Genomic DNA, 25,955 nt, shown 5'->3' with positions numbered 1-25,955 from the left:
GTGTGTAATTTAACGTTGAAAAGTCGCCGCGTTATCATAGCGCCCGCTCGGGAATATTACGTTTTCGTGTGTTTGCTTTAGTCGGTAATTTGTAAACGGGCATTACGATTCCCTTACCCCCTGTTTATTTTCTCGCCACCCTGCGCGAGTATGACAACTCTCGTTATACTCATAATGTATACGCGAACATTACATTCAAATTGAGTTGTGACATTAAATGCGGCCCTGGCGCCTTCTGTCGCCGATGGCTTCCGCCGGAACAAGGACCTTTGATTATAATTACGAGGCGACAGCTGCGGGACAAATCTTTGGTCAGGACACGGTGACCCTTTTGCAATATGACGACATTTAGGACATATACTCGGTTTTTTATTTACATTATATAGTAGCTGTGTCACTCAGCTTCACTCGGAAGCACTCAAAAAACCTAATTTGACGATAATGTACTCTCACTCATAATCATAATCATTCTCTTTCATAATACCGGTATTAAAACAATAAAGGCTATCGGTTCAAGCTTCATCAGCTTATTACAGTGGTTTTGTAAAATATAAAAAAAATAATAATAATCCTTTCGTGTTTTAAAAAATCATTGGAGAATAAAATAACAGTTTGACTATCGCAAAAATCACTTGACAACACATCAAATTAAAAGCACAAATGCGTTCATTTTAATTTGAAAATTAAAACAGCCGCTCTAACGAAATCACATCCGACAATAATACAACTCGACACGCCACCGAAGACTCTCAGACTTCCAAGACCTGATATTTCTACTCTACTGCCGGCTCGGCTGTTACCATCTCTTCATGCATCTACCGGTATTCCTATTTGGCTGCAAAGTCACACACTTTCGTCCTTATGCCCGTAAATAAAAAAACAATATTTTTAATCTATTTTTTAAGATAAAATACATTTGAAGCTAAAAATATAAAAATGCACTTCGAGGTATGAATCACTTTATTTTAAAATAAAAAAAATATTTTAGCTACACATACAAAGTGCTGTATGACTGAGGTTTGTTTATGTTTCAAAGGAAAACTCATTCTTGCAGCATTAAAGTAGTAGTGTCATAAAGTTTTAGCACATCACTATAAAAATAACAAACTGGGATAATTCTACAAAGCTCAGGGCATGTAAACAGGAATATTTAAAACATTGTGTTATATGTATTGCATTTTCTAAAGTGTTTGTAACTAATTTATTTATTTAATAAAACACATTATTTATTATTATATATAATATAAAATTAAAAACAAGTTTTAATAATATTAGGCTTTTTTAAGGCAAAACTTGTGTAGAAGTGCAAATTCAACAGAAAGATATATTGTTATTATTGATTATAAGCTATACATATATAAGTAATAGCACTAATAGCTTATTTTCTTCATATTAAAAGCAATTTATTTTTATTCAGTTTAAGAAATTAGGAAATGTGTTAGCTCTGACGCAATATGTTTTCACTTTTTCGTCAAGGATTTTATGTGTGTATTATTTTAGGCCTCTATGGTGTACCTATAGATCGTAATTCTTATAAATATTTTATGATTTATTATTTTAAAAGAAAAAAGCGTGTTCTTAAGATTATTTTTGTTATGAATATATAATGCATTGTATTAATTGATATTTTAAGACAATTGGTTTTAGAATATCATAACTTTGTGTACATTATTATTTTATTCAAATTGTTTAATTATATTGAAATAAAGAAACATATACAGATGTATATAACATTTAAATGTATATTTTGTGCTGTTTCGTCGCCATTTTGAATCACTTTCAAATACAGTTCACAAATTTTAATTAAATAGGCCGTTCTGAAATCATATTCCGGTTTAAGATCCGGCACGCTTAATTTGGACATTATAATTGCGAAAGTTTGGTATATATTGATTAAAATATGTAACTAGGTAAAACAGTTAGTTCTGAAAAGTTTCGCTTTCACGAAAGTGTAATAATCTTGTTATATAAAATTAAGAGATTTAGAGAAATTTATTAATATGAAATATTTAAAAATACAATATTTATATTTATGTTGTATACTATGAAATAAAAGCTTTTAAAAAAATTCTAAGATATGACAGACTGAATGTAATACATTAAAATCAGAACCACAATATACTTTTGAGAGGGAAGTCAAGCAATAACTTTAAAAGGACATAAATTTATTGTTTCGGTCATAAATCTGCTTTCAGAGTAATTTATTTCAGCATGCCTTTAATCTTTAATGTTGATCCCTATATTTTATATTAAAAACAACTTTTTTTTCTTAATATTATTTTATTATTTATATAAAAGTATATACACTGACGATTATATTTAAATGTTCCGTTTCATTATCACGTCTTATAATTTATTATAAAACCAATTTCTTTAGGTCATGGTGTTCCTGGCCTTACCGGCGAAGGACTGAACACTACTTCCACAGCCTGTTGAGATGAATAATGTTGAATCTCTAGTTCCGTAATCAACTGGCAACATTTCAATTTCGCTTCAGCTGCCAAGTTCGGCGGGAATGTCATTACAGTTTGAGCTAAGGATTCAAAGAACAATAAAGTAGGATGAGACTTTTGAGGATTGTCATTGTCACTCATGTTCCTCAACATTTCCGATCTCTCATGATCTAGCTTGGCGAACATCTCTAACATTCTTTCACTATCGTCCGCTTTTCTTTTTTTTGACCTTTTATTCGAATCACTACTTGCAGTTAAACTCGATAGAAAATTTTCAGGAGATTCTATATTCAATTGTGAAGTAGATTCACCACCGCTTTCTAACGATCCATCGTGTAGCATATCCACAGATTCTAGGTTGATTTTGAAGTCTTCAGACGTGAAATCATGCGTTGTTTGATCGGTGAGTTGGCTGCCGTTGTCTTTAGTTTCGCAAAATGGAGCAGATCTATAAAATTATATGTTTTCAATGGGTTGGTATGAATATGTATTTTAAAATATTTATTGTATGACCTTCGTGCTGAGATATCATCTAAAAATGAGAGCGATCCCATAACGTTTTGTTTTTTGCCTTCTTTGCCCTCTTTCCGTTTCTTATTATACAAATCTTTTATGCTCCTCCATCTCGTTTTGCATTCAACCACTGAAAAATGTTTTAAAATTATTAAAAAGTAAAAAAAGGAAGTAATATTTTAGACGGTTTTACGTAAAGGCAAGAAGCGTAATAGATATAGGATACAAACGTAGTGGTATCTAGTCATTTTAAAATGAGAACATCATATACAAGGCCTATAAAAACAGTTAATAAGATGGTCCTTATATTTTAAGCACATGTACATAACCTTTATATCACGTATTAAAGGGAGTGGCTCTATGCACATAGATTTTCTAGGGAAACGTGTATTAGATCTAGTGGTTCGGTAAAGATATAGAATAAAACTATTCGTAAACTATAAATATAATTAAAAAATAAAATAAAATTTAATACTTATATATATAGTCACTTCACTATTATAATTATATATTATAAGAAAATTTAAACACGCATTTTTAAAGTATAATATATTAATAAATTAAAAACTGATTATTCTTATTTAAACATTAGGCTATTTTTACTTATTAATTTAACTATTACATTTAATAAATATTTAAACAACTTTTGTAATTTTCACGTACTCGTATTAAAATTATTATATTCATAACAATGATTATATGGATTTAGTTAATTTATTTACTTGTTATGATTTTAACGTTCCAATTTATAGTATAAATATTTTACTATCAGGTTTATTAATATCAAGTAGAAACTTTTACTCAGTCTAAAACGGATTGTATTTAAAATAAAATGTAATAAGTAACAATTTTTTTTTATTTAGGCGTGGTGGTTTTTTTTATATATTTTTTTCTTTAAAGTCATACTTTTTTTTAATTGTTAGTATCGACAAAAGATTTTCGAAAATGAGATCAAAGTAAAACATATTAAAGCGCAGGGCACTAGAAACACCAATTTTGGATTTAGTGAGGGTACTGTTTGACAGAGACTGTAAGACGTTGATTTAAGATTTTTTATTTGCGATATTAACCTTTAAATGAGTCTAGTGGAAGATCTTCATTTTATGTTAGTAAAAAATACTAAAAAACACTGTTGAAGCTTATTCACAAACAACTGTTCGGACACTAACTGCAAACTTAAAGGTTTTCACGACATCCAGATACTATTGGAAAGGTAAAAATGGACAAATATGTACTGCATGAATTGATCGAAAGGTAAAAACAGTAGCGTTTCAAAATTTGTAATTTGTTACTTTTCAGAGACGGGAGAAAGTCACGGGAAATGGATTTTCAACTATAATCAGAAAATACAAGAATAATATTTCGTTGCTTTGAGAATTTTTTTAATGGCAATATTAACATTTAAAATCGTTTAAGAGCTGCATCTGCTGTTAATGAAAAAACAAGTGGTATTGTTAAAGCAAATCCACAAATAATTGGTGAATAAAAGGGATGAACGGTTACCATACGATATGGCCAAAAGACACAATAGCAACATTTCGAAGTATGTTATCAATAGTTATACGTATTCTTGAAAAGAATCATTACATATGATGATAAATGGATTCTTTATAATAACCAGGAAATATCAAGATGACGCTTAGAAAGCAAAGAAGGTTCAAGATTTGGAAAAAAAAATGGTGACAGTACAATGGTATTCAAAGAAAATAATTTATCAATCGTTTCTTAAGCCAGGCGTATCATATTGTATTAAAATTAAAGCCATGCATAGAAAATTAAGCATACGACATCCCATGTTAATAAACAGACTGAAAAATATTACTTCATCATAATACGAGACATCTTTTTTTTATTAATTACTGTTACAAAATTAAACGTGTTTTGTCGCATCTCCTATATATATTTAAGAAATCTTGTAAATTTTTATAATATCTAATGTTATAAATAAATTATAATATTTATAATAGGTATAAAATACCACTTTAATATGATTTTCGTTGATATTTAGAGTATGATACTTCTATAAATATTTATGTAATAAATATAAATACCTACATTAAACTTTGCAAACGGCAACTGTCGTAGTTTATACATATATAAAAATGCTATTTTACCTCAGACTTTTAAACGTTGAATATATTTTTCACCCTCAGGGAAACTGTTTACCGCATACATTTTATGTAGCGACCTTGTCCCAAGCGATTCTCTCTTGTTACATATTCTAAACAAATTTGTATTCTAAATAATGAAAAAAACGAAAATAACCAAATATTTATTATTATTACATATATTACACACTTTCTTATTTCTAGTTATATATGAACTACATCACTCATATAATATAATGTAATATATTGCTTAATTATATTGACAGAATCTATCTTTGATAAAAAAGCGCTCAATAAAAACATACTTCTCGCTAAGTATTTGCCAGTAGAGAAATTCCAAATATATTTTCATTATTGTTATCTGTCAAGTTGTTTGGCCACGTCACTCGAAACGCTTGTATTTACTTTTTAATGCTATTATTTTTCCAGGAATTCTCCGGATATTGTACGTTCGAGATATTTTAGTACAAAGCTGTCAAGATGTTTATATCAGTTACGACACTTGAACATTCAACATTTTCAATGAAAATTTGAAATACTTAATTATTTGTAAAATTCATATAATAAACAGTATTGTTTATTGCGACATGATAATATATTGATACTGATTAGCTACGAGTTTATTGCCATCAATTACGTCATTGGAGCGAGAGTACATAAGTTAATCACAAGCATTTATTTGAATAACACACTGTACATCAAGATTTTTAAGCAAAGATAAGATTATTATTTAAAAATAAGCACTGAACCGTATCATTATTTTAATTCCAATAAGTTAACGTTTTTTAGATATGATCGATTTTATTTTTGCCAATTTTCCGCGCAACTTCTATTATTTTATACTTAAAAAAAAGTTGAAAAAAAGTACTGCAGTGTTTTCTTGAAATTTTGAAACTGTGCTTGAAATGAAATTAAATTATTTTTAATTTTAGACCAGTTTTATAACCATGCACTTGACGCTAAATTGCATATTTGTGCTATGCGACTGAGTGCAGGAAATTGTTTATTGTCATTTAAGCGACAATAATTTAACCCTTAAAATGGTGTGACAAATATTGAAACTGTTTATTTTTAAATAATATACTATAATATACATATTGAAGTTTTACTGTATTATATTTTCGTATTCACAGTGTCTTTATATTAATTGTATTTAAAATATTATCTTATTAATTAAATAACACAATTTATTTAAAAAAATAAATTAAGTGAAATTGTAATGTTAATTCAAGATTTATAATATTAAATATTACAGTGCTAACTTATACTGTTTGTTTGTAAAATATATCAGATTTAATTAGACTTTAGTTTTAGCCGTCTTACTTATATTACATGTAGCGTACGACCTTTCAACAAAATCTAAATTAATTATTTATTATTATAATAATATTTTAATTAGTTTAATAGGACTATGAAAGTATAAAGATACTAAAATATATATGTTTATAGTAATAGTAAAAAATATGCAATGCTCAAATGCTGCAAATAAAACATGAATGTTTGTGAGGTTTCGTAATGCTGGCATTTAATTGAATGAAAGCAAAACAAATGTTTCGTGCAACAAAAGCAACAGAATAGAGTGGATGCTAATAATGTTCCATGCTTTTCTTATAGAGATGTTATTTTTATTAAGTCCTTTGTGAATTAATTAAAAACATAAAATACAATTAAACTAACTCATTTTTATAATTATCAAAAATAAAAATTAACTTATATAAAATATACTTAAAAAAATCACTAAGCTAATAAAATTACATTAATTAGAATCAGCGGATATACCACGCGGATTAAGTTATATGCTCAGAGTTTCCATAGGATGATATATGATTACATTCTCGTTTGATGTATGTTAAGAGAAAATGCGTAGGTAATGCTACAAAGTCAATTGCGGACTACGAATAATACATTAATTCTAATCTTAGCTTAGTAACTAGTATAGAAAAGACACGTACACATATAATTCAGTATGTAACATGTCATAAAAAAAATGTTTCCAGTTCCATATTACGCTTATATTATTATGTATATATTTATTAATAGAAAACAGAATTCAAAGCACTAAAAAAATATTATGAAACATATCTGCAATGCTATTATGAAGCGGCGGATTGGGTCAGCGGGAGACCGGGAAATTCCCGAAGGGCTTTCTGGCTTTCTACATTTTATTTAACGATTTTCACAACGGACATTTATTTGAACTGTTATGTTACGTTAGATACAGTATTAATAATACTTATTGAAACATTAAACAGTACCAAAAGCCTATGATAATTGAATAGATAAGCATTCTACGTGTAAAATTTAACTGATATACAATATAATAGCAGAATTGCTAAAAAAATGTCTTTCATTAAGAATTAATGAAAGACATTTTTTATTAACTACATTGACTTGGATTTTAAAATCGAGGGATTTTTCCACTGCCTTCGCAAGTCACAGATGGATGTTCTGAAGTTATGAGTGTCTAAAAGGTTAGTAATACATCGGCTAATTTTAGAATTGAAAAAACGACGTTTTGATGTCTGCCTGTTGGCCACATACAGTTCTCGCTCCAAGGGATTTTTAATTTAACATTTTTTTCTCACGTTTCCAAGCATTTTGCTTGAGTTTATGCATACTTCACACATTAACTCAGAATGCAGCAGGAATTCTGCAATATGTATATATATATACTTTAATTTCATGGTTGAGTTGAAAAACTCGTACATTTTTGTCAGGAAATTTTTGTTGAAATAATATTTTATAAAAGTTGTCTATTTTCATTCTGTAATGGCAATATATTTTATGAATAATATCAATTGCTGGCAATATTTGTAATAAAAAATTATAGTTCTGCATTCTGCATAAAAAACACGATTCAGCTACTGATAACTTCAACATCACCGAAAATAGACATTTAATGCAAGGATGATATATATAACGTATATATAAATAAGCTTTTAATGTTTTAAAAATAGCAACACGACATCATAAATTGTCACGATTCGGTAAAAAAACACACTAGCCCGGATTATTAAAAAAAAATATTGATCAGCCTTGTTTTTTGATCAACCAACACAAATCGTTATGCATCTTATATTTCAACAACAAATCTTTTTTCACTAGAACAACCAAGGCAATTAAAATTTTACGTTCACAAGAAAGACAGTACTATTTTCTTAATACAAGTAGGTGGACATAAATCTAAATGTAAAAAATAAAGCGTGGTGTTAAAAATTGGCAGTGGATATAGTAAGGAATTGTACACATTTGTTTTCATACAAAAAATAAAAACTCTCAGGCAATCTTCTGCCATCGAGTAGTTCTATCTCGAACTAAAGAAAAAATAAATACACTTATTTAAAAAGTAGATCAATCATTCGACGATGTGCTGACACAAGTGACATCGCTAGACGGGTTGCCATTTATTTTTTTATCACATCGAAAAATTTGAGAGCAGTTTTGCTAGCTAAAGGATTAGTTTCTTTCGACTTCAATAAGAAACCGCGTGGCAGAATACAGTACGAAATAAAATTATCAAAGCAAATTAATATATAATAAATGGGAAACGTTGCATTGACGGTATATACTTATATTGTCAATTAACTATTAAACATTTAAACTACAAAAGAAAATAGTATTGGAAATCATTGTAATTTCTCCCTTTTCTACTTAGTTTAAATACTTAAATTGTTGTAAAAGCCTATTTATATATATTTTTAGATAAATATCAATAATATTTTTTATTACACCTTATATGAGACAATATCAATATCAATTGATGGATACAAATAAAAATTTTCGCTAATTTTTTATTACACCTTATTTAATAAAATATAAGCAAAAAATGGCAAAGTAAATATTGCCTTGTAGGTAAAAGCACATATCTTAAAGGTTCCAAATTTTTATGTAAATGTATTTTATTTTCTACTTTCTTATTTTTTAAATTTGAATTATAAGAGATTATTAATTTTCTACGCTAGACCGTATTACATATATCGGCTAATATATAGCTGATTTTTCTTTAGTGGATTTTATAAAATTGTGGTTAGTATTCTCTGAGTTTCTTGTTATAAAAATAATTTTCTAAGGGGAAAAATTATCTTAATAACATTGCAGACTAATTCTTCACTTGAAAGTATTTATGTCATAAGATTGATGGTATGAAAAGTATTGTCAACCTTCTAGAAGTGTAAATATAAATACGTATTACATATGTAGTATGTGTGGAAACGATATTAGTCACTTATACGTTTACAATAGATAAATATTAAAAATTTCTAGGGTACCTAATAAAACATATTATATTAACTACAAAAACGCTTATCAAATACGAACAAACCCCAAAGGCAGAACATTATACCTTCACGATAGACATGTGACTAATAACTGAAAATTTATGAATTAGATTTTATATGAATTTTAATGTTCATTAATTTCGATCGATCGTCACAAATTAGCTATTGCTATATTTTTATAATATCAGGAATGAATAATTAAAAAAAAGTGACATATACAGTTTCAATATATGTTTTACCATTATTAGTGTTTATATTTTAATTATTAATTGCAATATAATTTACATGCGAAAATATTGACCCAAAATTATTTTAAATGAAATAAGTAAAAACGTTTTTAATATACAAAAATATATACTTTAATAATATAAAAATTGTAGATACATACTGTATATTACATATATTTTTTACGTTTTCAAATTTATCATTTCTCGAGAAATGGAAAACATAGAGAAATGAGAAACAGTACTCATCATGGAACATACAATATAGCTATTGAACATTCTTGAGTATATATAAGTTGTAATAATGTCTTGGAGTTTTTTGTCAATTCAATATGGGTATAGAAATAAATATAATTAGTTACGAGGACAATTAAAATAAGCAATGTATAAAATAATTGTTCCATAAAATGAATTGTTTGTGCATTTCTGTTGGACAAAACAGTGAACATATTATGATTAACTATCTGCAACGAATCCTTTTCCGAAGTATAAATGTATAAATAATTAATTTTAAGGAGCAAAGAATTTATTTAAATGCACATATTTCTTAAAATAATTTCCTTTATATTTTTATAATATTATAATAGATTGAGAAAGTTTTCTCGTGACCTTTAACGAAAATATCTTAGTGAAAATGTCAGAAACTATAGTTTTTAAAGCATTAAAAGTAACTACCAAAATATTCAGTCGACGTGATTCAAATTTGTGCTTAGTTGATCTAATTTTAAATTCTCATTCCAGCAGTTGATTGAGCTTAAATGTGCATTACACAAAGAAACGTTAATTGCTCTTAAAAAAACGTATTGAAAGAGATTTAACTCAAGCAATGAAATATTTATTTAATTCTGAATTTTTCGATGGCGATAATCATCAAACTATATTTCAAGTAACAACTCGTATAACTATTAGATTTATAATTAGCAAAAAAACTTTTATTAATAGTTAAACAACATGAGAAAAACCCAGGGCCACTTGAAACGTTATATGTTGGATTCTCTTCAGTCTTGTCATTCAAAACCTTGGGAATCCTTATCAATTAAACAAATGATGAAAAAACAACAGTGACACGACGCAATAACAATTTTATAAATTATATTTAGTGCTATTCAATTGAGGCACGAAAAAGTGAGTAATCATGGATTTATAGCGCTCTCCATTAACTATATGTTCTAGCCGGAATTATTTTTGAAGAAATATGGACCAATGATTTCACCAGTCCATAAAACATACAAAGCAGTGACTTTTTGTGGATGTAACGGCATCTCAATAATGGCTTGTGGATTTTTTTCACTCTAAATGCGGCAATTTTGCTTGTTGACGTACCCATTCAACCAAAAATGAGCGTCTTCGCTGGACAACATTTTTACTGAAAATAAGGATCAAGAGCAATCTCGTTTTCGGCCCATTCATCGAATGTACGACGAAAACGATGGTCAAGTGGCTTCAATTATTTTTCGTAAACCAAGATCTTTATGCAAAATCTTCCATACAGTGGATGGACACAGCTTCAATTGCTGTGCACGATAGCGAATCGACTCATTCAGGTCTTTCTCAATACTAAGCTCCACAACAGATACAACTTCTTTAATGCGCACTGTACGACGTCCCTGCGGATGCGTATTATCAATTAGAGTATGTGTGGTGCGAAAACGATCCATGGTTTTTCGAATTACTCTAATCGTCCTTATCTCCGCTTTGGTAATCTAATAATTAAATTAATAATCAAAAAAGAAGAAACCAATCTGCGTGGGAATCGGCAGATTTCAAAAATATGCAAGGGGTTTCCAGAGTCAAAATATATAATAGTTATGAAATTTTTCTTTCGACAAACTTAAATCTCGTTTTTACAATAATCTAAAGAGTTTTTTTTATCATTCTCTTGTTTGATATATGAAACATGTGAAGTAGCAACAACTGTTATAGACAATTGTGTCAACGATTCAGGTACAAATACGGGAGCACTAAATTCCTTCGTAACTCGACGATGGATCGTCGTGAGTTCACAGAATAATTAGAATCCATAATGTTCACTGAAGAAATTGAAAATTTATCACTAGTTCAACAATTAAAAAATAAGTTTACTGTACTGTAAGAAAACCAGTATTTTACATATTGATTGAGAAATAATTCAAAATATTTGAATCGATGGGCAAGAGAGCAAACACTTAATTGCTTGTTTGATGCCCTGTTGTCGATTAAACTAACATCGACACAAAACAAAAAAAACTTTTTCACGGCCAAAAATTTCCTAACAGAAAAAATGGCTGATTAAATTTTAGATTGTATGTGTTTTTTAAAGTTTTTTTAATGAATAATGTGTGTTAAATTACCCACTAATATGTTTAAGTATTCTATAATTACTATGAATTATTAAAAAATAAAAAAAATTATAATCACATGCTATATATTTTTTTATTTATCAAGAAAATCGAGAAGTATAAATGAGAATTCTCATTTACCAAGAAATGAAAAACATTGAGAAACCTTACAAATAATTCATTGAGAACAATAAATCAGAAACATGTTTGTTCATGTCTGGTAATTTATTTGTCATAATGAAATGAAAAAAACTTTGAATTATGGAAGGCTTGGAAGGTTTTGACTCATGGGATGATCTTATACTTTACCACTAAATCCGCCGCTGTAACCATCGTATTCTCAATAATTAAAAAATCATATATGAAAATGTACGCGGGGTACAAAGCGCGGATTGCAAGTCGGAGCGGGGTTACACGTGATCGCGTGTTGCGGTCACGCGCGCGCACACACACACGCGCGTCGCGATACTCGCGTACGAACACACACGCTTGCGCGCGCGCACTCACTCACCGGGCCGGCCGACGTTGTCGGCGATGGCCGTCCACGTGATGTCCTTGTGGAAGGCCTTCTTGTAGAATACGTTGTTGGGGTCGTAGAGCGCCGGGTTGTTGGCCACGTGGCCGATCAGCGCCTCGTCCTGCTCGACGGTGAAACGCGTACGCCCCGCCATTTCGGTGCGCACGCAGCGGATAGCCGCGCGCGTCTGAACGCAGCGGATGTCGGCCGTGCGCGTGAATGCCACCTGGCGACGAACGCGTGCGGCAATCATTGCGCGCGGTTGAGAACTATTAAAGCCTATTTGAACGCGCGCATGCGCACGATTCTTATTTATTTATAATTAAAGCTTATAGACTTTCAATTGTTTTTTTAAATAAAATAAATTTAAACATTCATTATTTATATAAAAAATCCAAATTGATCATGCACACTGATTGTTTTTAACTATAGCAGAATTGATTTTCCGGGCTAATAAATTTCAAAGGGTGCACGGATAATCCAAACTATTATTTTTTATTTTATTTTAAAATAGACATACTTATTTCAACTACAGACTATTATTTTACGTGTTAATAATAACTTATTAACTATGGAAATCTGAAAGTATTGCTACGAATTTTCCTTCTTTTTTAAGTGCAGCGATGTTCAACTGAAATCGTCTGGTGGGCCAAATAAAATACGACTGCAAATAATATATCGCACCTAAATTTAGTCACAAATAGAGTTTTATATTATTCGTTATATTCAATAATTCTTAAAATTATGCAGAATTTAAATATACATTTATTTATGAATAATGAATACAGGTAAATAATAAAGCATTAATTTTATTAATTTTTAGTATAGATTTTTGTGATTTAATTGCAATTAGTTTAAGACCGTAGCAACTAATTATGACGGGTATCATCAGCGTCAAATAAGTAAGTATTTTTTAATCGAAAAAGTCATTAGTATTGCCTTTTAAAAGAAATTCAAGACCCGAGGCAACTAATATTTTGACGGCCCTTAAAATAGTAGACAAGACAAAATGAATACAATAAATATTTATTCGATTATAACATGTAATTATTTCATTCGCTTTGCGCGTTTTTCCTTTAAAAAATTCGGTTTTTATTTCAGAATGGTCTAAAATACGTGCTATATGTTCCAGTCCATTTAGTCGCTCCTAATTAAGGTATCCAATTCCGGGCGATTTTCGATACCTATCAATATCGGGATTAGAAAATATAATCCCGAAACTTTTTTATCAACAAAAATTGTATTGAAAAATCGTATAAAAAAATGTAACGTTCGAAGCACATGTACATATACACACAAATAATAAATAACATCTGAAGTCGATAAAACTTCATAATTAAGTTGATATCACTGCATTACTGACATATACTCATTCGTAATTATATATCACTTATGTAACATCAATTATGAATCACTCACGTAATTCACCTAGCTGTTTCTGAGTACTTTCCAAAATTCAATTCAACCTTCAGAATTATGCTCGGAAGAAGATAATTAATATGAATTCACCGATGGATATGTAAAAGGAAAAGTATAAAAATTAGATAATACTAAAACTGAAGCATAGAGATCTTGGACAGCTAAGAACTTTCGTTGATTAGGTATTTTTGATGTTGATTTTTCAAAGACAACCTTCTTCTTTGATGAGGCACATTTCCATAGCTCTTGGTATGTTAATAAGTAAAATGATCGGGCGGAGAAAATCCTCACGTGATTCACAATAGACCATTACATGTCCAAAAGTGCCTGCTTAGTGCGCATTGTGGTCAGGCGGCGTCACTTTTTTGAAAACTATGAAGATCGGAATATAACAGCTAATGATGAGCGTAATAGGCAAATGATAAATTATTATTTTTTGCACGAAATCAATGACAATCATGACGGCACAACTTGCAACGTTGAATTTTTTGCGTGAAAAGTTCTCAAATCGCACTATTTCACGTTTTGGTAACGTCAACTGGCTTCCAAGATCATGTTATTTAACGCCGTAATATTTTTGTGGGGTTATGCTGTGTCTACGCCGACAGATCTGAAACGCTGGAGCACGTAAAAACCAACACTCGCCAAGTTACTACGTAACTTCCCACACCCGGCTGCTTGGAAATGTCCATAGCCGACAATTTAATGAGTATTTTTTTTCATAAATAATCAAATATAGCAAATCCGAAAATATCCTTAAATTTGTGGGGTATTTTAAAAATATTTTTTTTATTTAAGCTTTGATATTAAAATTGCCTATATCCTGATGTTTTATTTTATAATTTTGGAATGTCTTTGTTGATTATTCTATACGCATATATCAAGAGATACAAGTAATCACAGTTTGATGTCACTGCACGCATACGTGCGTGATACGAAGTTAAAAGCAAAAAATAAGAAAATATTTATTCTAAATAACGAATTTATGCTATTCAGGAAAAATATTTCTAATTTACGTATACTCTTTGTAACTGTGTCAAATATTTATTGCCTGAAAAATTGTTTCACGTAAAAACTATAACAAATTCTTGTGTCGTGTAATACCTGTTCAATTTAATATTATAATATATATTTTATATAATTCTTAAACCTTATATTTATGTATATAGTAAGATAAGAGAAACCCTTTAGGATGTTATTATTATAATAATTGAGGCGTTCAAAGCACAAAGGGCGAACTCGACAAATGACCATTTCGAGGAAAACGAGATTAAATTTTTTATGTATGGGCGAAGTCGACAGCTATTTATTTCTTTCGTAACTACTGAGTAGGTACGAGAGAGATAGATATTATATTGTCGAGTTCGCCCTTTGTGCCCGTTACCAGAACGCCAAAAAATTAGCAGATGAATTTATAAATTCGTGAATTTCTTATAAAATAGGGGCAATCTCAGCAATATAAAAATATAGCTATAATCTCTAGGAGGTGGGGATTAAATTTCACGAAAATTTTCTTTTTGGTCAGATGTCGAGTTCACCCTTTGTGCTCTGAACGCCTTATATTATATAAATAAATATTCTAAAGTGATTAAAATCATATCTTAAGAATTATATTTTCATGTATTTAACCCATAATATTGTGGTATTATATAATACATGTAAATCGTGCTTTCCTTGTGAGCACCACAATGCATAATTCCAAGAATAAATTTTACAACGCATTGTTATTAAATTCCTTGAGAAGAAGTCGTTATTCCTTGAAAGATGTTTATCAGACCTTAACGGACTTAAGATTGAGGTATGAAGAGTGAGAAAGTCTACATTGTGCTTGAAAATGCGTATCTGGGACACAAGACTTAAAAGCTGAATCTCGTCGCAATGGGGTAGTAATAAACACACTTGTTTTGAAAATATGAATTACACAAGCGTTCGCGTAATAATTTTGACCCAGATTTTTGTTTCATTTACTTATACACATACATATCTAAAAATTCAATAATAATTCTATAACATGATCCAATTTGTTTATATATACCAAATTGAATTTCAGTTCGTTATACGCCGCTGTTTCTAAATTAAAATTTAATAACCCTAAAAAAGGGATTTGAATTATTCAAACGAATATCAGGTATCGTATTTATTGCGCCGGTACACAGTGAAATATTTTTTCACTCCCATTCCGGATCTGAACGTAAAAAACGCCGCTATGTGAAAACAAACGGATAGTCAGAGATTCAACGATAACATTACTGACCTATCGCTGAATTTTATTCATTTGCGATTTTCCACCACTACCAATATAACCTACCATTTACTACTACCCAAATAGCCATATATATCCCAAAATTCGCGTTTGGAAGTTCGCTTAATCGTCGAAGGCACGCGATCGCCACATTTTTTCTCTCTCAGCGTGTATGTGATTAATGCGAATGAAATGGAACATATAAAACGTTTCAATTACACGTTTGTATTACAACTGTAGATAATATTAAACATTTGTTACAAATGATATTGAGTATTAATGATACGTTCTTTGTAATATTATTTTTAATTAAATTAAAACTAGCTTTCGTACTTTGTATCCATTAACATGGTATTCTTCAAAACATTTTTATCTGACAGTGAAATATAATTGAGAAAAGCATTAATATCTCAAGAGAATTTCTGTCACATTGAGCGACTATCCTTGTTGCTATTTTAGTGTTAAGGGATAGGCAAAGCGAACTGGGAATTATAACCGCTTGAAGCGAAATGGGAACTCGTTAGGAATCAATGAGATTCAGCAAATAAACACATTCTCGCCCTTAAATATGATATAATAGTACTACCAACATTAATTGTAAGATTTTACTGTTGTAATCTACGGGGGTTCAGATTCGTCCACTATCTTAGCAATGGTACATTTTCTTCATACATTACCTCCTAATAAACTGGTGAAATAAAAAGGCATAATATATGACAATAGAGCGTTTCACGAAAGTATGACTGACGACTATTTTCTGTTGGAAAATAAAGCAATTTTTGCAGTTCAATGAAAGTTAAGTGCTGTATACAAAAAATAAAAATCTTACACAAAAACTATTTCAAAAAATTCTCATTCCTCAAAGCAATTTATAAGGTAGACAATTTAATTTCTAAAATAAGTAATCCGTTTACTGACGATTAATTTATGAACTCTCTTATGAAGAGTTCGTTTATTTTTTCCGTATGAAGCATACAAAGCTTAATATTAAAACAAATATATTGCAGCACCAACCTTAAAATAATCTTTGCATAGCGATTTCCATTATTAAACAATAATTTAATGCGCTAATATTGAAAAAACAAGCTTAGTGTTCACATTAAGAATAATTTTTTTGTTGTAAAAAGTAAAGTTGTAATCGACTCATTAGTAATATGGGATACACTGTAGAAAATTAATAATAAATTCTATATGCAGCCCTTGACCATTTTTTCTTGAAAAATGCGGTCAAGAATGTCTAAAAGATTGTTTTCAACCGAGAAATCGATTTTCTCGATTAATAGTATTTAAATAACTATTGTACCGATAAAAATACCAAATATAAATATATGATTAAAATTATGCGTTAAAAGTAAGACTGCAAGCAAATATGACCGTTATTTTGCAACTAACGTGTTTGTTAAAGATAAGTATGAATCGTAAAGATAAAGTTGCTCTTAGATTATGTATGAACAATTTTCAAGAATCTTGGCCAATTTTAATAGCCTAAACAGAATTTTACCTGGTTATGCGAATTTTTTTTCATTATTACTGATAACCATGTAAATGCAAACTTTTAGAAAGAGAGAAATAACTGAGGGAATTTTTAGATTTATTATTGTACAGTCTTACATTTTAAAGGCTTTAATATACTAAATAAATATTTATTTCATTTAAAACATAATTATATATCAAATAAATTTATTTATTAATATAAATACAAATAAAAAATATTAAATAAACTTTAGTATACATTTAATTATTAAATAATCATTTATTAATGATAAATCAACTGCGATTTATTTATTCAATTATTAGATACATGCGTATTGTAAATATTATTTTATTTTATTTCAAGTAAATTTTATACTTTACAATTTAAATTAATTTTTTTAACCTTCGTGATTTCATGATTAAAATAAACGTAACTACTAAAATACATAAGCTTTATATTATATATAAATAGAGGCATTTAGTAGTGAATCACAGCATATTTGTAAAAAATATTCACTATGACTTTCAGATTTAGGTATAAAAAATCGCAGAAGAAAATTCATATTTTCGATACTAAAATTTGTATAATAAGCTTTATAAAATATATTACTAATTACATCTCATTTAATTATTTATCAGTTATTTAGAAACAGATAATCAAGTCTTATATAAATCTGAATCACGCAGCTTTTGAAATTTGCTAACCAAATAAATCAAATCATCTGATCTTTATAAATTTAATTATATATGAGGAAAATCTATTAAATAATTATATGTCGTATTAAATTATTACATTGTAACGTCATATACAATTTCCACATAATTTTCTACAGATTAAAATCTAAACAAGCAAATCCCGATAAATTTAATTAACATTTATAATACGAGTAAAAGCATACCATTATTGATAAAATATTAATTTAATTTACGACCGAATGACGTGCCTCATAAAGTACATTTTAATTTAAAATCAACCTTACATTAGGGCTATTTTTGTGCCATAAAACGTAGCTCGGCACAAAACACGAAGACAACCTTATAGTATAGTCTTTTTGTTGCCGTTTTTACTTTATTTTCACCCGATCACGCGACTTACTCGTACGAGATATATGAAACTGAGTGAACGTGATAAATAACTAGTGTTTCTACATTTTTTTCTACCCTTACATCCAACAATTTCTCATTGTCTAAAAATGGCTCGTGAGCTTGAACTGAAATATTATCGTCATACCATGACAAAAAAATATAGCTAGGTAACTTTTGATATTGTACAAAAACCCGTTTTTGCTTAGTTAATAACAAGCACTTTTGGATATGACGCTGTGTGTTGTATTGCGGTTTATTAAAGGGATGTTAAAAGTTAAGATACAAGAAGATTTTATGGTGTTGAGCACATGTGAATATTTTAAAATAAAGTTTTAACGTCGTTGTTTAATATGGAAATTTCAACTAAGCTATAAAGTTTTTATCGTAAAATGAAAAATTTTTAAACTAGGTTAACTAAAAATATTTTAGTCAAGTCAATATTTAAAAATATTATGAATATAAGTAATTAGCTACACATTAATTCTATAACATAACACTGTAGAAAATAAGTACTAGGGACATTAATTTAAAAAATACACTATTTAATAGTTAAAGGTAAAAACTTATTAACTGATATAAGGTTTTTGGAAAGTTGCAATTTAAACTGATTTTTGAAAGCATTATATTTCTTTCAAAATTTAATAAATTTCACGGAATCTGCTGTATACAAATTTAATATAGAAATTAGGTATAGAAATTTAAGATCTAGTAAATATCGTATGTATTAGCAACAACTTTTCATTCATGAGTAAATTTCTAAGCATTACAAATACGTTTTGAATTTTTTGCAAATTAATTTATTAAACTACACTAATGTTTTAAAAACCTAGCAGAAATATACTATCCTAAAACATACACATCGATGGCTTAAAGTGTAAATTAGGCTTAAGCTATTATTTTTGTGAAAATCTTGTACCTTTAATCGAAATACACATGCTCAAAAAATTGCTATCTCTAAAACTTGAGATATTATTTTATTTTCCTATTTTCAAGTTGTCTATTTAGTTTTTTGTTTCTTCTGTAAAGTTATCAAATATAAAGTTATCAATTTTACACTTTAAGCTATTGATATGTTTTTAAGTCTTATTCCATAGCTTTGTAAGAAATTTTTCCGGTTATACTGGTATTAATTTACTGTTTTCTCTCTCGGTAATACCGGTATTATTGCAATTCCTACGTGTGACATAAGAGATAGCTTAAGCTATTTTTCTTCCGTTTTTAAGTTTGATCCTCTCCAAAAAAATGAATGATAATTTAGCAAAGAGTTAAAACTTGTATGTGTAGTAACTTATTTTGGGACCATATGTACGTATTATGTACAAATCCCAAAATAAGTTACAACATAAAGTCAGCATTGATTACGTGTTAATCCATTCATTTACGGAGGTTGATTGTTTTCATTCACAGAACATACAAATATATACACACTACTAGTTGTTTTCTGAATTGTTTTCTATTTTGGTTTCTATATACACGTCTAGTAAAATTAGATTCATTTTCAAGCATGTACATCTACATTAGTGTAAATAAGTTAATTTACAATTAAGATACAAGTCAACACTGATATTCATATTTAGAAATACTGTTAGCAAACATTTATACTTAATTTAATACACGTAATATATAGATAAATATTTACTATACATTATTATGTACTATGTTTATTGACATATTAATTAAAAGTAAATACTGTGGCATGTCTGATATTAATTTTAGATAACAGTATGTATCTAGACGTCTGAAATTTAATACCACTCTATATTTTTGTAGAGATATATTAGATATGTAATTAATAAATTCAAATTCATTACAAATTAGAAGAATTTGAGGCAAAATAAGTGGATGCGATTTTTAATATTTATACCTAACAATTAAGTATGTAGCTTGAGTTTATAATTATTATTAGCAATTGATATTTTAAATGTAATATTTTTAATGAATTGCGATATATTGAAAGGGAGTCTTTAAAGAAATATATTTTGTATAGATTAAGCAAAGGACCTTTTAAACAAAATATTTTTCGTTTTGCCTATGTTATTTATATAAAAACAATCAATGTAAACGCCGATGAAATCAATATCTCGATTAAAGAAATGCTAGTTGCATCACTTATATTTCAATAAATTCATAAGATAATAGACAAAGATGATTGTTATTGATATTTAATATTAAATCCATGTGGATTATTATAGCACAAGCTTGTTTTATTATGCTCTTGAGAAATTTCGTCTCACTAAATCTATGCAACGGAACGCGGTTAATTGCGAAGGCCTTAAACACCTATGTAATTGAGGTAGCAATCCTGACTGATACCTTTAAAGGCAAGAATGTGTTTATTTCCAGAATCCCATTGATTCCAAACAATTTGATGTTTCGCTTCAGGTAACAACATCTTTGGACTCCTCAAAGAGACGATGAGAGGAAATAATACTATTGTGACCGATGAAGCGGTTTCCATACGCTCTGGGATAAACACAATGGAGACTAAACTAATAAAGCTTAGTTGAATCTATTATCAAAAAAATATATAGGATATTTATTTAAATGTATAAAAAATACTTTAATTCAAAGCTTTTTTCCTCATCAAAATTCAAACAATACCCTTCCAAAAATTTAACCACGCCATACTAAAATTTCTATCCAATAAAAGTCAACCCAAATCGGCGCGTTTTCGGCAAAATTGAAAACGATAAAATCGTTCAAAGGACGAAGAGTTAATTTTGGCAACAAATCGCTTTAAAGCGCCTAAAAAAATACATACATATTTTTTTAATAAAAACCCCGTTTCAAGCGGAAACAACTGCGAAATGCGATGTTTCGAAAATCACATGGATGATTGATGTTGTCGGGGCAGGGCTGGCTCGCAGATTCACATATTAAATAAATAAATACATAATGTGTTTGTATATAGGACGAAAAAAACCAATAATAAAGGCCACACGGACGATTTGATCCAAATTAAAGTGTCGCGTGAAATTAACCGCTCATTTGAATCCGGTTCGATTTGTCTTTTTGGGTTCGATTCGATTATTTTTTGTCGGTTCGGCCGTTATTCGCTATCGCCGCTCTCTAGTCTCTCTCCCGTCGGCCAAAATTCGACTCGTACACACGAGTGCCGTCGTTTTTTTACATTGGCACCCACAGCCGCAAATTACTTCAATTTTGCCTTTGACAGTTTTTGTGCAAATGCTAGTGTACGTCTATGTTAAATTTTTGACAGTTATATTTAATTGCAATCTAGAAGTAAAAGCAAATAATATTATATTGTGTTATTTTTGCTTGTTTAAAAATAATATTTAAATTATTGACATCTAAAGATAGAATAATAAAAACAGTGTATGTACCTACTAATTGCTGTATGATATACCATGGTTACTGTGTAACTATATCGTTTTAAATATATGTATTAAAACAATTATAAATTTTCCAATAAAATATTAAAATTTTATGTCTCTGTCGTTTTCTGAGTTGGTATGAGTAATATTCAAACACTAATCTGCATAAAATTAGTTCACATTCAAGCAGATAACAAAGGTAATTGGTAGCTTGTAATTAGGCTGATGTCAGTCTAATTTAAAACTGTTAAATTAAGCTAAAAGTTTCTATAGAAATTTATTAGTTATATATGCGATCGTAGGGAGCACCGCAGTCGCAGTGCAATTAGTTTGTACAGATTTGCTGAAAGATTCAGACAAATTAATTGATCTAATTTCTACAATAAAAGGTTAAAAAAATTAAAAAGATTACGTCAGTTGCAATATGGTAATTTTGTTTAATTGCGATTTTTTTCAAGAAGAATTTAATACATATCGTAGAAGCTAAAATAAACAATTTGCTTTGCCTTCGACATGGCAATAAATAACGCAATGTGATGGATTTACTTATTATTACAAATCTACTATTATGGACAAAATATTATGGAAAATATTATACTAATATATAGTTGAATAATAAAAACAAATTAAGTAAACCATAAAATAGACGAATACCATTTCACATATCTTTTTTTCAGCTCATTGCAATTAATGAAAACGTGTGTTTTGGCAAGATTGTTGAGAAGCTAGATGCCTCGTGCAAGAGGAGCGTTCTTAAGCGCTGACGTCATGGTCGCGATGGGCAAGACTTAGGAACGGGATCGCGACTCTCTAGGGCACTTTAAAGCTCACAGCTAAAAGTTGTCGCTGCGCTGATACCACCTCCTAATAATTTAAAAAATGCCTTATTGAGTAGACACTGAGCCAGAAATGCAATGAATTATATCTCAACGCTTCTAGAAAAATATATATAAATACTTTACTACAAATTTTATGTCAGAGCTGGAACACTTTTATTTTCTTGTAACTAAATATACAAAATAAATATAATACGGTTTTTTAATATTTGGTTTTGTTAGCTGTTTTTATAATTGAGCTGTACAAGATAAACTTTAAATATTAGTCTTACAATATCAGTGTCAAAACTTATTTATTAACTCAAATATTCATTGCAAAGTATTTAATTGCTTATTGCCAATAATAAATCTCGATGGCGTGGTTAGGGTCAGGTGCGGTACAACATGATTTAACTCTTTTTCTTACTAATTTTGTTTTCAGCTATAAACATTTACGATGAAAAAATATGTTATAAATATAAGTAATATATTTATTAAAATTTATTGCACCAAATGTACTTGGTTTTACTTAAAATTTAAATACCGTACATTCAAAAACCAACCTATCGTGTCTCCATTATGTATTAGTTTCCAAAGTTCAAAGTTTCCAACAAGCAATTAGTTTCTAGACTAAATTTGCTAAGAGTTAATCATGGTGCAGACCTTGCTTATTAGTAATAAATTATTTACAGTTATTCACCTTTAGGAATTTAAATTTTTTTTTGTAAAATACAATAATTTATATAAAAAACACGCATTAGTTGCAAGTGTAATAATACATATTTTTATAAATGTAAATTTAAGTTAATATATGTATTAAATATTTTACTATGCATTTATCGATTAAATATGTAAATATGTATACATAAGTTAAATAAGATAATAACCAAATTTTATATAGATTTACTTGTATTATACAGATAATATATAAATATAAATAAAATGTTCAATCAATATTTATAGATTAATTGGGTTTTATAAATATATTTTTTGGGTAATAAATGAAAAAGTCGGTAAATTTGTAATACTTTTATATACTATTCGCTGATTTTTCGTAAATTGATTGTTAAGGACAAATATTTAATTATTTATAAAAATAATATTAACATATATGCCATCTATAGTTGCAGTGTTAAGCAAAAATTTTCTATGGCAAGTTTGAACACAATGCAAAAAATTGTATTGTCTTAAAATTGACATTTTTTTAGTTTAAATTGACATAGAAAGTTATTGTTTTGATTAATTTTGTTTCTTAGAAACATATTTATTTATAAGCACTATCCTTTTAATAGGATACTGAATCATGGATAATAATTTTAACATTTATTGTAATGAACAATTAAATAAAAATAAACATATTGGTATTAAATTGACTATAAATAATGCTAGTCTTTGTAACATATGTATATACTGACAGTGGATTGCACTATACTTTGATTGGAAGTAAAACTACCACCCAATGTGTTACGTGCAAAACTATCCAGTCTTGACATTTACAAAACAATAAATTCTCCATTTACAAGAGGAAAATTTAACGAGAGTTGGTATTGGAATTGTAAAAAATATCCATGTGCATCTATTTTTATTAACCGTTTAATCCCTCAAGTACTATTAGATAGAAACGTATTTTATTTCTTTAGTCCTTCAAAAAAAATATACTCTCATGTTAAACACGAACGCGTTTATTACCCGTCAATTATGATGTGTATTTGAAAGGCTTCCAATGTTACGTTAAAAAATTATAGGATCCCAGAGGATGACCTTATAAAACGTCAAACATGAAGAGACCCCCGTCAGAATTGACAGGGTCAAACGTAACTGCCACGATCACTCACTAACCTCTATTATTATATATTAATACCGATATGGTTTGAATCAATTTCCGAAACGTAAGATTTAATTGGACATTAAAAATTAACTCTTAGTACTGATTACATACTTTAAAATTCTCGTATGCCACTCATACTTTTTTTAAATAAAATAAAAAAACCAAGTTCCGAATACATAAATAATTCCTTCGCTTGTAATTTTACGAAGTTACGATTTTACATGATGCGGCATAATGGGCTCTTCGTGTAGATTCGTTGAATAAAACATAATTTTGGGGTTGTGTGCGCCTTGTGTAGTTTACTGGTGTAGTGAGTTTGTAAAGTATCATAATTTAGACCCAAAAGTATGATAGTTATTACGTTTTCGAAGCTTGAAAAAAAAGCAAATATAGTGCGCCCGTCAGCCGAGTTCAAAACTATTATACATCTCGCACTTTGTGAGTATTTTTTGGTGTTATTATTTATATACGAGAAATACGGAATTCGTAGTTTATTTTATGATTTTGGGCTTTTTATTATTTATATCTATGCGATTTTCACCCTGTATAAAATAAGTTTGTGCTAGTCTGCGGTTTCGTTAAAACCTTATAAGGCGAATCGGGTACTATAAGCAACATTAATTCAATGAATATCTTTTTCCTCGAGGATTAAGCGATTCGCTGTAGTAACTGCAAATTTGCTTGAATCACATCGTTAAGGAGAAAATTTGCTCTAATGGAAACGTCAGTGAACACTTGCGGCAAAAAAGGTTCAATTCCCGTTCGATTATTTCACACATAAACACACAAAATAAAATATATTTCCTTCTTAATTGTATACACTTTACAGTAAGATAAATTAAAAATGGGACTCAGTCTTCATAATGTAATAATACAATGTACTTTTCAAGGCGAAACACTCACATGTAAATTAACAAAAATATATTTTGTATATTATACATATTTATTTTTAATAAATAATAAATTGGTATTTTATATAAAACTTTTATTTATATTAGTGTTGAGACAATCGTTTTTCTAACAAGAAAAATACGTTTCCTGGCCAACACTGCAGCGAGTTTTTGTCCTTGGCCGCCCGCCCCATTGAAGACCGCCTCATTGGCTCTATGCCAATATTTTGAATTTTCTCGGTTAAGACCCCAACCTCCATGCTGCATTTATAGTACAAGTGTTCACAGTAAAGGATCAGTCAAGAGTATACGACCACATTTATGACATCTTTCAAAAAAGCGTTCCCTAATGGCACCATCTACCAAGACCGCAGCCTATAGAGCTACCTCCACGGAATAAGACCCTTCTTAAATGATCAGCCAGAAATCTGCGTCTTCCTAAGAAAAATGTTTTCAT

General features: G+C 29.0%; 2 protein-coding genes across 3 annotated transcripts in view; both read right to left on the bottom strand.

Moving 5' to 3' along the window:
* The window catches only part of LOC148236869 (protein amalgam-like), a 151,678-nt gene that overhangs the window by 35,412 nt on the left and 90,311 nt on the right, over positions 1 to 25,955 (bottom strand). The window lies entirely within an intron of this gene.
* Positions 1,862 to 12,625, bottom strand: LOC148236871 (uncharacterized). The gene is made up of 3 exons (XM_088183259.1): positions 12,405 to 12,625; positions 2,967 to 3,096; positions 1,862 to 2,901 (listed from the first exon to the last, which is right to left on the bottom strand). Exons 1-3 carry the CDS (start codon positions 12,562 to 12,564, stop codon positions 2,379 to 2,381), a joined length of 813 nt encoding a protein of 270 aa, XP_088039385.1. The 5' UTR covers positions 12,565 to 12,625; the 3' UTR covers positions 1,862 to 2,378.

Source organism: Plectrocnemia conspersa, unplaced genomic scaffold (genome assembly GCF_051122295.1).
Source record: "Plectrocnemia conspersa isolate PC_06_02 unplaced genomic scaffold, ASM5112229v1 ptg000003l, whole genome shotgun sequence".
NCBI classification, from domain to species: domain Eukaryota; kingdom Metazoa; phylum Arthropoda; class Insecta; order Trichoptera; family Polycentropodidae; genus Plectrocnemia; species Plectrocnemia conspersa.
This window is presented reverse-complemented; position numbering and strand designations above follow the sequence as displayed.